The sequence below is a fragment of the Sardina pilchardus genome, chromosome 24 (assembly GCF_963854185.1).
Source record: "Sardina pilchardus chromosome 24, fSarPil1.1, whole genome shotgun sequence".
Classification (NCBI taxonomy): domain Eukaryota; kingdom Metazoa; phylum Chordata; class Actinopteri; order Clupeiformes; family Clupeidae; genus Sardina; species Sardina pilchardus.
The window spans coordinates 19561556-19574672 of NC_085017.1; the positions used below are offsets into that span (position 1 = coordinate 19561556).

The 13117-nt window shown below is 43.6% G+C and overlaps 1 protein-coding gene across 1 annotated transcript in view; it reads left to right on the forward strand.

Moving 5' to 3' along the window:
- kcnk9 (potassium channel, subfamily K, member 9) overlaps positions 1 to 10037 on the forward strand; it is a 41129-nt gene extending 31092 nt beyond the window's left edge. The window contains exons 2-3 of the mRNA XM_062528734.1: positions 8911 to 9583; positions 9626 to 10037. Coding sequence (XP_062384718.1) covers positions 8911 to 9583; positions 9626 to 10037 — 1085 coding nt within the window. The remainder of the gene's footprint in view (positions 1 to 8910; positions 9584 to 9625) is intronic.
- Positions 10038 to 13117: the final 3080 nt, after the last annotated feature.

A 13117-nucleotide genomic window follows, 5' to 3' on the forward strand; every position in this document is an offset into this window, starting at 1 on the left:
ATTTGATCTTAAAACAATGGCGTCACAATTCTTTTTTTGAAATGTTACACTGTCTTACAATATGTAGAATAGAGTCTCTGACACTGCAGATGTGTGCCTGCCTGGTAATGCATTATGTTATTGTCATGGGTAGGACCATGATCTTTTATGTCAGTTTAAAGAGGACATAGAATGGATGAATTGAGTATTGCACTGTGTTCTCTGATGTCAAAATAGTATTCAACTTTGATTTAAAAAAAAATAAACTCAATTGCAATTTTACAAGACTAATTAAAACCATATATTTAGGCTGGGTATTGAAATGGTCTGTTTGACTAAATGGCGCCCTCTTTGGCAACCCCAATTGAATTTCAATGGCTTTGCGATGTCTGACATCACAAGCAGGCTCTTTTCTAATTCACCCATTTTTTTGCGTCTATTTCTAAGTTCAAGATTTTCATATGAAGGAGGGCACAACCATGCCTCATGTTCATGATAGCTCTTTGTTTATGCACAACCTCTCATAGTTTATGGAAACCAAGAAAAAAATGATTTCCATTCTATGTCAGTTTAAAATGAGTGCCTCCTTCGCGCTGAATGGCTGAATGGCTCAGTTCATTGACAAAACAAATCAGCTGGCAGGAGAAAACAAAAGGGTTTTTGTATCATGCCCCTCGATTTGAACCGTTATTTAATATTTACTTATTTATTTATTGACTGAAACAAAAAAAGCTGACTTTTGTCAAATGTAGTGTAGATGTAGGCCATGAATTGGGATGTATTATAAATGGTGGCTCGTCTGGGAGTTGAACTGGGGACCTCCTGTACTCTGCAGCTGTAGGCTTCTCTCACAGTCACTTGTCTCTGTATGAGGTCATAACTGAACACTAGTGTGTGTGTGTGTGTGTGTGTGTGTGTGTGTGCGTGCGTGCGTGCGTGCGTGCGTGCGTGTGTGTGTGTGTTAAATAGTTGAACTCAGTAAATAGATGTTCAATAAATATTATCATAAGACTTTATGGATTAATCTACGGAGTACTGGCCAGCTGTGTTGCCTGTTTTCCGCTGAGGTGAACAGAGGAGAGGGCGCGACCCGAGTCTTTCCTCATTGTCATGGAGTGCCGCAAATCAAATGCCATTGTCCAATTAATCACCTATGCCAATATCATTTATTAAAGCATAATTACTCCGCAGAAATGATGAGAGCCATGAAAATCAATATTAATTAGCCAACCCAACTGAGTGAGAAAGGATGAAGACGGAGGCCTGGGGTGCTGCCGAGGAATTTGGCAAAGGCACAACTCAGCATTAAGCGAGACGTTTCAATTATTCAACGTCGGAGAGGAGTGGAGTCGCGGATCTGTCTCGAATAGTGCAAGTCATTATACTTTGACAAAAGTAAAGGGGGGAAAAAATGACGATCCTCACTAAACAAGAGACGGAACAAGTGTCGACAGCTCTTCAAAATAAAAAATGGAATTTGGTAAATGTGCTCTCGTGTCCTCCGTGCACTTATAGAAAATGAATAAATGAAACAAAGTGAACAGTGCTGAAACCTCCAGGGTTATTTATATCTGTTTTAATTAAAATTGACTTTGGGTGTAGGGGGTGTAGTTACTGACATCATTCGATTGCTGAGCAACAAGGACTGCTTAAGCCCCCATTCTTTCCTGGTAATCATTCTCTGTATGCTTATAAACCCAGTGGCTGAGACAGAATTGAGCAATTCCCTTTGAAAATCAAACCTTTTCACACTGCGGCTTTACGGCCTGGTAATTAGAAGTGGCTTTATTTCATTGTAATCAGCAGCATCATAAAAGAAGGTGATGATGAGCACTGAAATACAAACTATAAACTAAAAAAGTTGGATTCAAAGCCATGCGAAGACATTTGTGATGATAGGAAGGAGTGCTGCCAATTGCGATCGTTCCAGTCTGAAGTCCTCAAAAACGAATTAAAACCATGTGTATTGCATTCCATCTGTCTCCAGTAGCTTCTGTCCTGGTAATATTTACAGTTAGTCACTTAGCTGACTCTTTCATCCAAAGCGACTTACAAAAAAGGGAAGCACTGCGGCAAGGATATGTTAGTGCAGCAATAACTAGTGTGACGGCCTGTTAGGCCTTCGGCTCGTTGTCTTGGTCTTTGTTTTCAGGTGTGCTCGCGACATAACGAGCTGAGGGGTGCAGATAAGAGGCCTGCTTCATCTCCCCTTGAGAGGGCCATTTTGACTTTGGGTTTTGGACATGCAACACTGCACTCAGACACATTGCAAACATTCAACATCCATGCATTACTGACAACTGACTTGGACCCATCTCACAGTCTTTGTTGTTTGTTTGTTATTAGTTTATTTGATTTGGTAAACAAATCCATATTTTAGTTAAAAATCCAACCTCTCGACTCCCTCTTTTGTTGTGACCTTACCCCTAGGTCATAACACTAGGCCTACTACTAGTTCTGGGAGGGTGATAGTCAAGTGGTAAATGCTACATTTAGTGTCCAGTTGTTGGTAGTACTAGGACAGGAGGTACTCTCTGAAGAGCTGGGTCTTCAGGAGTTTTGTGAAGATAAAGAGGGCCTCCACTGTTCTGGTAGGAACTAGTGGGACTCTGGAACTGGAAAAGAAAAAGGCGGCATTGGCGTCAAGTCTGAATGGTGTGCAGCTGGAGTGTTCCATTTAAACATGACATCACTATAGTACTAGACTAGAGTTGGGGAGCCTGTTTAACTGATGTTTGGCCAATTTACGAAGAGATACCATAACAACAACACATACCATGCCTCCATTAATGGAGTTTGTGTGGAAATATAAAGTAAAAAATGTTTTGATTTAATAAATAAATATAGAAAATTAAAGCACCTTCACCGGATAATTTGCTTAGCTTGTTTTGTTTAAAACAAACAAACAAACAAACAAAAAAACAATATCTTGGGGAGTAGAATTATTCTTTGCCACATTCTAGTCGTGGTTTAAAAAAAAAAAAAAATTCCAGACTCACATGACGTCACGCATCATAAAGGGCACAGTCAGCAAACAGTGGGGGCGAGTTAATGTGTCTATCATAGTTTACCATGAAAAGGCAATTTATTGCCTCTGGAAACATTGGGGGAAGAGGATAATTTTTATTTGTTGCAAATGCAGTAATTGCCCCATAAACGCCAGCCTGTGATGAGTCAGTAATGACTCTTCTTCACTCAAGCAGAAGTTAAGATTCTGTTTACAGCGGGGTGCTTCATTTATCGCTGGCTTATCACACCATCTCAGACTCGAAGAGGAAGAAGGAGTGGGAGGGGCCGAGGGGGAGTGGGGGGGGGGGGGTTGCATTTCCCTGAGGCAGAGTAAATTTTGCGCAGTTACACATAAATGAACTGCAAACTCTCCGACAGTGTGTATTACGTATGTGTGTGTGGAGGAGGGAGTTAGAATGTCACTTGCTCAGTCAGAGATAATCAGAGATGAGAAACGTTGATTAGTGGCGCTACGCTATATGCATTACAAGCTAATGCTCTGCTCCTTACTGATGCCAAACTCGTGTACAGTCAACGTTCAGTGGGTTCAACTGTTGTCTTAACACTTCTGGATGGGTGCGATTTTGAAAACCTGTGGTGTGTGTGTGTGTGTGTGTATGTTTGTGTATGTGTGTTTCTGCACTGATGATAAAATTTTAGTCAAAGCCTGCAGAGGCTTCTTTGGCATTTTTAGCTGAATAATAATAAAAAAAAACACATTTAGACATTCAAAGAACAAAAAGAACCGTTTAACCGACAAATGAGCTCTTTTGTATGCGTGGAAGCTTTTTTTTCTGTTTGAAGAGCTCAGTAAGAACTTTCCGGGGTGTTTTTTGTTCCTTTAATGCACACAGTGAGTCTCATGCCATCTGTGTGGTAAATCTGCCTCATGCTAGACGCCCGTGGAGTGGACCATATCAACACACACGAGCCCACTCACTGAGGCTGTGCTCCTGTGCGTTCATCTTTTTCCTCTCCATCCATCCATCCCTCCCTCCCTCCATCCCTCCCTCCTCCTATCCTCCCTTCCTCTTTTCTCTGGTTATCATGCGTTTGCAGAGCTCAGTGTAAACAGCATGAATAAAACTCCCACATGCACTACCTACCATCATCATTTCCTTGGGCATATGCATGGCTTCACACAGACATGCCACACATGCTTGTCTCCTATGCTCTCTAAGCTCGTCATGTGTGTGTGTGTGTGTGTGTGTGTGTGTGTGTGAGAGAGAGAGAGAGAGTGTGTGTGCAGGAACAAACATAGACACAGAATCCATGTGCGTGACTTGTGCACACACACACACACACACACACACACACACTCTCTTGCTCATCCTATCTTGCTCTCTCTCTCTCTCTCTCTCTCTCTCTCTCTCACACACACACACACACACACACACACACACACATTTGAATGATAAGGCTGCCGGGCATTGTATGCTATTTCCAACCTCCATTATTGTGGCCGACATGCTTGAATAAACGCACATTAATTTGTAAATGGTCTCTTCTCAGAGGCTGTGGAGCCTGCCAGCCATTTCCATAATTCCTGGATACAAATTCCTCCAGCCCTGCTGTTTGTCTTGGTTGTGCTTAAAAAGGACACCGAAAGTGTTTCGTGACCCACGGTTAAATGACCAGATCTGGACAAGGGTAGAATTACTCCACAACATGCCCTTCCGTTCCAGACAGCAACGCTTCCAGAAAGGCTTCTTTTCATGGCCACCCCCGAGGGTGACTCTGGCACTGTGTTGAGTGACATTCCATTTGGTCATGACAGCCCCTCAAACCCTCAACATGACTAGATGGAGGTAATGTGTGTGTGTGTGTGGGGGGGGGGCGGGGGGGGTGCAGTGGCAAATCTTACTACTTGTAGACCTTGGTCAACCAATATCTTGACATGAATAGCTGTTTGTTCAAGCCAGTGCCTTCTAGTGTGTTAGCGTTGACTATATTTGTGGGGTGTGAAGGTTGTGAGGGTGGGAGGGAGAGTGGGTTTACAAAGAAAAGAATGAATTGGAATGGGATTGGAATTGGAATTTTGTTGAGACGAGGCTTTCAGGTAAGCTGGAGTTAGAGCTAAATCTGCTTCGGAGTTCATTTTTAAAGTGTAAAAGCATACGTGTACTTAATTCTGTCAGTGTGTGAAATGATAGTGATGTGATATGCATAGATTATTCTGTCCCTTTGTTGAAAGTCTGTCCTTTTAGTGAAGATTAATGGCGTCCTTGAAGATCTCTCCCCTCTTGTCAGAAAAGTAATTTTCCTCACCAGTTAATTCATGTGCGGCTTGACACACTTCCTTTCAAGTCGAGGATTCTTTACAAAAACATATCCCGGGGTCTTCTGTGCGACACGGACTGTCAAGATCTTGAGGAAATTTTGGCCGGGCACTTCTAAAGGCTACAGAAGGCATGGCCACAATTGGGACCAACAGACCTCTGTTCCAAACCATTGATGTTTTTGGAATCAAACCAGAGCTTTTGTCTTTGACAGTAGGGTGAATGTGGGGTTGAGAGAAAGCAATCTCGCAAAATGATTGGGGCCCCTCATTCAAATTCCTTTGGCAATGACTATCGGGCGTCTGGGTTAATAATTTAGATTTCATTTTATTAATACCAGCGGGCCACTGTGTCATAGCGGAAAACTGCTCTCCTATGAATTAGTGAAGAATGTTATGAATGACAGTCTGGTAAACCGATCCCTTTCATGGATTTCACTGGTTTAGATACAATGTTTTCATCTCATTCAGGAATCATACTGCTGCAGATTTGATTTTCACTTGTAATGTGATCATCACGATGTGATAAAAACTCGCACACACACACACACAAACACACACACACACACACACACAACCATGCACGCACAACACACACACACACACACACTCACACACACACACAAGCAAATATGAGCGCACATACACATGCATGCACGAATGCACACACACGCAAAAGCAGCAAAAGCACCCCAGAGACTAATAATCATACATTAGGTTAAAGCCTAGCCTGAAAAATGCAAAAACCCCTCTGTTCCACTAGCTTGGTAATGAGTTGCATCGATCATATTCCCTCATTCGCCACTTGTTTCACTTCCAGTGAAAAAAACATTCCCGGTAATTTCTTCTCATCTACGGAGAGGTGAAGCAACCTCTGGCCTTCAGGAGGTCAGCCATGTTCTTCTACTCTCTGACTCTCTCTTTTTTCCACGATCCGCACCGCGAGAATGCAATAACTGACTTTCTTTATGCAAAGCAGAGCCTGTGTGCGGCTTGATAGAGTCGGTCGTGATCCCCGAGCTGAGAGAGAGAGTGCAGTGTAGCACGTGAACTTGTGACCCGTCAGTGGGGCTGGCTTTTTAATGTGGTGGCTTGCGGAATAATATACACGTACATATAGCAAGTCGGTCCTGTCTCTAGGGTGGATGTGCGAAGCTGTGCTGGCCAAATTCATGCATGGAAGTACTCACACACACATTGCACACATTGCACACACACACGCACACACACGCACACACACACATACACACACACACACACACACACACACACACATATGAATGCACACACACCAAGGCAATCTATTTTCTGCCGGTTGCCGATCGATGCCAAGACTAAAAATAGACGCGCAAGCACATGCTTAGAGAGATGAACGGTTGCCAGGGAATGTTAAATCAATAGTTCCACATAAACACATGTGCACAAACAAATGCGCGCGTGCACACACACACACACACACACACACACACACACACACACATATGCACTCCTACACACCACATCACACATAAACATGCCTCTAAAGATATGCGGAATTGTGTGGACACACATGCGCAGATGCACACTTCCATACACATGTCAACTCATGATATCGTTTTAAAAGCCAACTGGTGGGTGTTATCTTAACCTTTTGCCGATAGATCTGATGAATAGTCTATAAAATGTCTATTATTACACCAAATCTGTGTATGTCCCTAATGTATATGTATGTGCAAAATGAAATGCGTGCCATTGTATCCAATATTACAGTGGGACCCTGTATGACATATTCCATTCATAGGTTACCCATAGACTGGTGTGATATGTCACTTCTATCATGGATTACCACAGCTGTTTATTTCCCTCATAAATGGTGGGAGGGTATCAGCACTGGTTGCATTAGGGAGGTAGCTGGGTGAACCCTGCCAGGCCTGCCAGCGAATTTGGATTTCGCCCAACAGCTTAGGCTGGAAACCTGCACATCTATCTCCTCTGTTCCCTGCCAGAACCTTTGGCTCCAATCACAAACTATCTTATCCAAAAAATGCACAGGATTGTTGGTCTCATTGCTTGAAGGATTATCCAAGTTTACGGTCAATAGAGCTCGACAGTCCCCCGCCCCTCCTCCGAGAGAGCACGCCTCTTGTGCAGTAGAAATAAAGCGCAAACTCCCCATACTAATGTTCAATCTTAAAAGATTGAGTTTAGTATGGTGATAGCCAGACTATTAGGGAGGCCTAGTTATCTGGAACAGAGTCAGGAGCTCAGTCTTGCTTGCTGAGATGGAGTCTAATTAAGATAAAAGCTTTATTGGCTCTTCCACCACCTGCTCCACCAATAGGATCCTCATTCTGCCATTTCAAAGAACTAAGCTGAGAGGCTCCCACCCCCCCAACACACACACACACACACACACACACACACACACACACACACACACACACACACACACACACACACACACACACACAGTCACACACACACAACTCTACATTTTATGCCTTAGTAAGATTAATGGGAGTACTCATTTGTGTGTTGTGATCTTACTCAGTACCCACTTTGGCAGGGGGACAGGGATCTCAGTGTATGTGTGTGTGTGTGTGTGTGTGTGTGTGTGTGTGTTGTGCTTGGTCATATTCAGAGACAAAGCCAAGGCAGGGGATTATTTGGAAACGGAAGGGTGGAGGAAGGTGGAGAGGTGATTGAAAAGGATTTCTGCTGGCTGGCTCCCACTGCGACGCATGTATCACACTCTCACTGCTTCTCACTCCCCACTCTGGCTGCAGCTGGATCAGAGCCGTGGAGAGTGCAGTGTGGGGTGTTAGGGCTATGGGGAGTGGGGTGTGGGGAGTTGGGTATCAGGGCTGAGAGGTGTGGGGTATGGGGAGTGGGGTGTGGGGTATGGGGAGTGGATGTAAACCTGATCCCTATTAGAGTGTAGAGTATTATGAGTTGGCTAACTGTCTTTTCTCTTCTCTCCTGCTCTCTCCTCTGCCCCAAATGCTCATTTTCTTTCATGTTACACATCACTCCTGTCCTGTATTCATTCCTTTCTCACTTTCTCATTCCTTCTCTTTTTCTTGTCCTCCCCTCTCACACTCTTTTCTCTACTTTCCTACCAACTTTATTTACTTATTCTGTCCTTTTCGTGCCATCTCTTTCTATCCTTCTCTTTCCTTATTATCCTCTTCAACCCTTTCTCCCTCTCTAACTTCTCTCTTTCTTCTTCTCCCTTACACCATTTCTGTTGTTCCGTCTCCTCTAATACTCATCTCTACCTCCTTCTGTCTTGCTCTCCCACTTCTCTGTCATGTCTTTTCCTCTCTTTCTATCCCTCCCCTACAACTCTCTCTCCTTCCCAACACCTATTCTCTCTCTTTCTTTCTCTCTCCTGCCTCACCTTTTTTCTCCTCATCTCTCCCTCTACCCTCCACTTCTCTCTCCTCCGCCACCCTATTCCATCTTTCTTCCATCTCTCTCTCTCTCTGATCTCTCCCTCTCCCCCTCCCCTTTACCTCTCTCTCTACCCTCCTTCACTCTGTTCCATCTCTTTCTCCCTACCTCTCCCTCTCTTTCTGCTCCTCCACCCTGTCCCATCTCTTTCTCTCCACCTCTCTCCACCTCTCTCTCTCTCTCTGCCCGCCTCTCTCTCTCCGTCTCCCTAGGTTACGGTCATGCGGCCCCGGGCACGGACGCGGGCAAGGCCTTCTGCATGTTCTACGCCGTGCTGGGCATCCCCCTGACGCTGGTCATGTTCCAGAGCCTGGGCGAGCGCATGAACACCTTCGTCAAGTACCTGCTCAAGCGCATCAAGAAGTGCTGCGGCATGCGCGTCACCGACGTCTCCATGGAGAACATGGTGACGGTGGGCTTCTTCTCGTGCGTGGGCACGCTGTGCGTGGGCGCCGCCGCCTTCTCGCACTACGAGGACTGGAGCTTCTTCCAGTCGTACTACTACTGCTTCATCACGCTCACCACCATCGGCTTCGGCGACTTCGTGGCGCTGCAGAAGAACCGGGCGCTGCAGCGCAAGCCGCTCTACGTGGCCTTCAGCTTCATGTACATCCTGGTGGGCCTGACGGTCATCGGCGCCTTCCTCAACCTGGTGGTGCTGCGCTTCCTCACCATGAACAGCGAGGACGAGCGGCGCGACGCCGAGGAGCGCGCCTCCCTGGCGGGCAACCGCAGCAGCATGGTGGTGCACGTGCAGGAGGAGGCCATGCTCCAGCAGCACCACCACCACCATCACCAACACCACCTCCGGGGAGGGGGAGGCGAAGGCGTGGGAGGGAGGAGGAGGCGCGAGCAGCTCCTCCCGCCTCACGGAGGGAGGTACCGGTTCGGAGGAGGAGGAGGAGGAGGCGGTGGAGGAGGAGACAGGTGCGAGGTCAGCGATTTGCAGTCGGTGTGTTCGTGCATGCATTACCACTCGCACGAGTTTGGCAGCTCCTGCGGCCTCGGGCTGGGGGTTGGGAGAGGAGGTTTAGGAGGAGGAGGAGGAGGAGGAGGTGGAGGTGGAGGAGGTCTCTTCTCACATCAAAACTCCTTCAGCTCACAGCTGAACCCTCACCATCTCTCCCACCACCACCACCAGCACCACCAGCAGCAGCAGCAGCAGCAGCAGCAGCACCTCCATCACCAGTACTTTCACGCCGTGACGTACCACATCGAGGAGATCTCGCCGAGCCGACTGAAGAGCAGCTTCTTCCCCTCGCCGGTCAGCTCGGTGTCGCCCGGCCTGCACAGTTTCACCGACAACCACCAACTCATGAGAAGACGCAAGTCCATCTGAGGCACACACTTTTTTGGGGTTTTCTTTTGATTCCTATTTTCTAAAGTTTGCACACCCCCACACACACACTCACACACACCACACACACACACACACACACACACACACACACACACTTACAAAATAGAGATACAAATACACACACATATGTAGTTGCACACAGATTTAATACCCTGCTCATACATGCACACCCACATGCTTGCACACACACACACACACACACACACACACACATGTACAACACATAGAAACACAAATTGTCTGATATATTTGCACATACACCTTTTGCACAACACTACAGTACATACAAAACGTATATGACATACATGCTAGTGCCATAAAACTCCCTCAGACACACTTTCTCTCTCTCTCTCACACACACACACACACACACACAGAGACATTGCATCTCAGTGCTGCTCTTAACCGAATTTCACTCTCTAGCACTTTTTTGTCCTCTTATTTTTTATTTCCCGTTTGGCATTAAGTAAATAAACACTGGAGACAGGATCTGAGCCAGGAGTCAGATGGAGTAGAAGACTCATGAACGAGTTGCGTCAGCGACACCGCTGGACCATGCTCCCCCCCTTCAACTGGTTATGAAACGCATGAAGCATGGGGTGTTTATTTTTCCAGAAAACTGCTTCAAATTGTGGAGACAAAAAAAAACCTGTTTAAAATGAAAAACAGGAGACTACTATTAATGCTTCATGACTCTCTCCAACGTGTTTTGAGGTATGAAGCAGTCTACTGACATTGGTGTCATGCCAAACAATGCACATTTGAGCTTTGGCTACTGTACTGATGGGGGGGGAAATTATTTTTTAAAAAAGGAAGCTCAAATAGCTGGTTTTATCTTAACTTGAAATAACTGCAGGCTTGTGCATTCCGTGTGCCACCCAAAGGCCTGACAGAAAACTCTATTAATATTATTATTATTATTATTATTATTATTATATATGAATATATATAAATATATACTGTATACTAAGTGACTTCAAAAAACATCAGGTAATGTTTTATAAGCAATTATATTTAGGAAGAGATGAAGAAAAAAACAATTGTTTTATTTACAAAAACATTCATGCCAAAACATTGTTGAACATTGTTGCTAATCTTAGCATGTGCATTCAATGTTATTTGATGGGTGTATTGAATTGATTTCTTTTCATTTTGGTTATTTTTTGTTTCCCCTCATTCTATTTCATGGTTGATTTTTTCGTGTATCTACAGATTTGGATTTTTTTTCAGATTGTTGTAAAATATGAAGGGAATGGCAAGTTTTGTTTTATTATTTTATGAAAACTTGCCAGCTCAATAAAATTAATAAATGCATGTGCTTTGTAATATTGGTATGCATAATGAAAAACGGGACACACTGAATACAATAGCAACTTGGCAATCGGAATCAAATATTTTAAGCAAATAATCCTCAAAAATATTTTTCAGATACTTTGCTTTCATACTGCTATTTATGGAAGGTAATAATATAAGTAACAATAATCCCAGTGATTGATCTCAAAGCTAAGTGTGCTGAGTCATTTCCTTTCCTTGAGCTGAAATGAGTTTTTATGTCAGAGGCAACTTTTTTTTTTTTCCTTCAGAAATCAGAAAATACCATAATAATCTTTGCTCTCAGGTTTCAAATGGGGTTGCCAGTTTTCATTTCTGCAGATGTCCATGACATTCTAGCCACGTTGACACATATCCATGATCAAGGAACCACATGTCATGTGATTTCTCAAAACTACCTGTCTAGGAGGATTCACAAGGATTGTAAAGGATGGTTGAGATGCATCATCTCAGTACATAAAAAAGGCTTTGGTGACGGTATGATGATGAAAACATACCTCTTTTTACTATAACAGAGGTTCATGTAGTCATTCACATCTTCTTGCTACCCATAATGCATTGTGCTTAATACGGTGTCCTTAAAAGTCAAGACAGAAACGCCACCAATTACTTCTGATTACATGTATGAAATGTCTGAGCTGTCTCTATGTACTTTGAACATTATGTGCTCAAATCCAACGGCTTTGAATTGTAACATATTACTATGAAGCCTGATACTGTTAGCCATAGCCATGTAGTTTGTTCACGATTGAGAATATCTTTATAGGGAAGAGTTGCATGTCAGACAGCCTTTCCCAAAATCAACATTCAGTAACAACCATACAAAGCAGTCACACATGATCTCTTGAATCGATAATCGAGGAATCAATTCTCAAGCTGAAAATGGTGCATAAGATATTCCAGATAAAGTTCTCAAGCCCAATCAAAATGTTACTGGAAAGGAACTGCCTCTCTGAAGGCAGATAATTCCCATTGTGATGACTACCCAAATTCTTCATTTCTTTAACTTTTTTTTTTACAGTCTTACAAACATATGTATGCCCTTAATCACATTCTGTCTTCAAGCCCAAGCGGTCCTTACAATGTTGAAGCATGACGTTTCATTTGATTCATGTACATAGATGTAAATATGAATTATTTTATACCACTGTACAGTACATTATTGTAAGTACTTATATTACTCGGAGAGAAAGAATGAAAGGCATCTTTTGGAATCAGATGCATTAGCATTTTTACAACCATCAGCATACTACGTGCCTTTCAGTAGCCCAACAGTTTGTACTTTGTAGGCACACGTCCACTCTTGCAAATGTAATAATTATTTGAGTATTTTCTTTTCAAAACAAGTACACACACCTGATTCACCATGTAAGCACCACAATGCGCAAAACCAAAGCAAAACTTCACTTCAATAACAAGCCACAAAATATACACAATTAAGTCTTTTTTCACTTTCAACTGCTATAAATTTATTATTTGCCATTTTAAATGTTTTGTTCCTAAGAATGTGCTCCCTGATTGTCATATGCCTGGAAAATAATTCAACTGCTGGCTTCCAGAATGTTATAAGAAATAAATTTAAAGGGATGACTTCTGATGAACCAACCAACCAGCAAGTTGAGCAACACCTTATTGAAGCAGTGTCCGATAACACTAATTGTATAAGTTATAAAATTCATGACATACCTAATTGGCCGACCATCTCTGTCCGGCAATTACACCTGTCA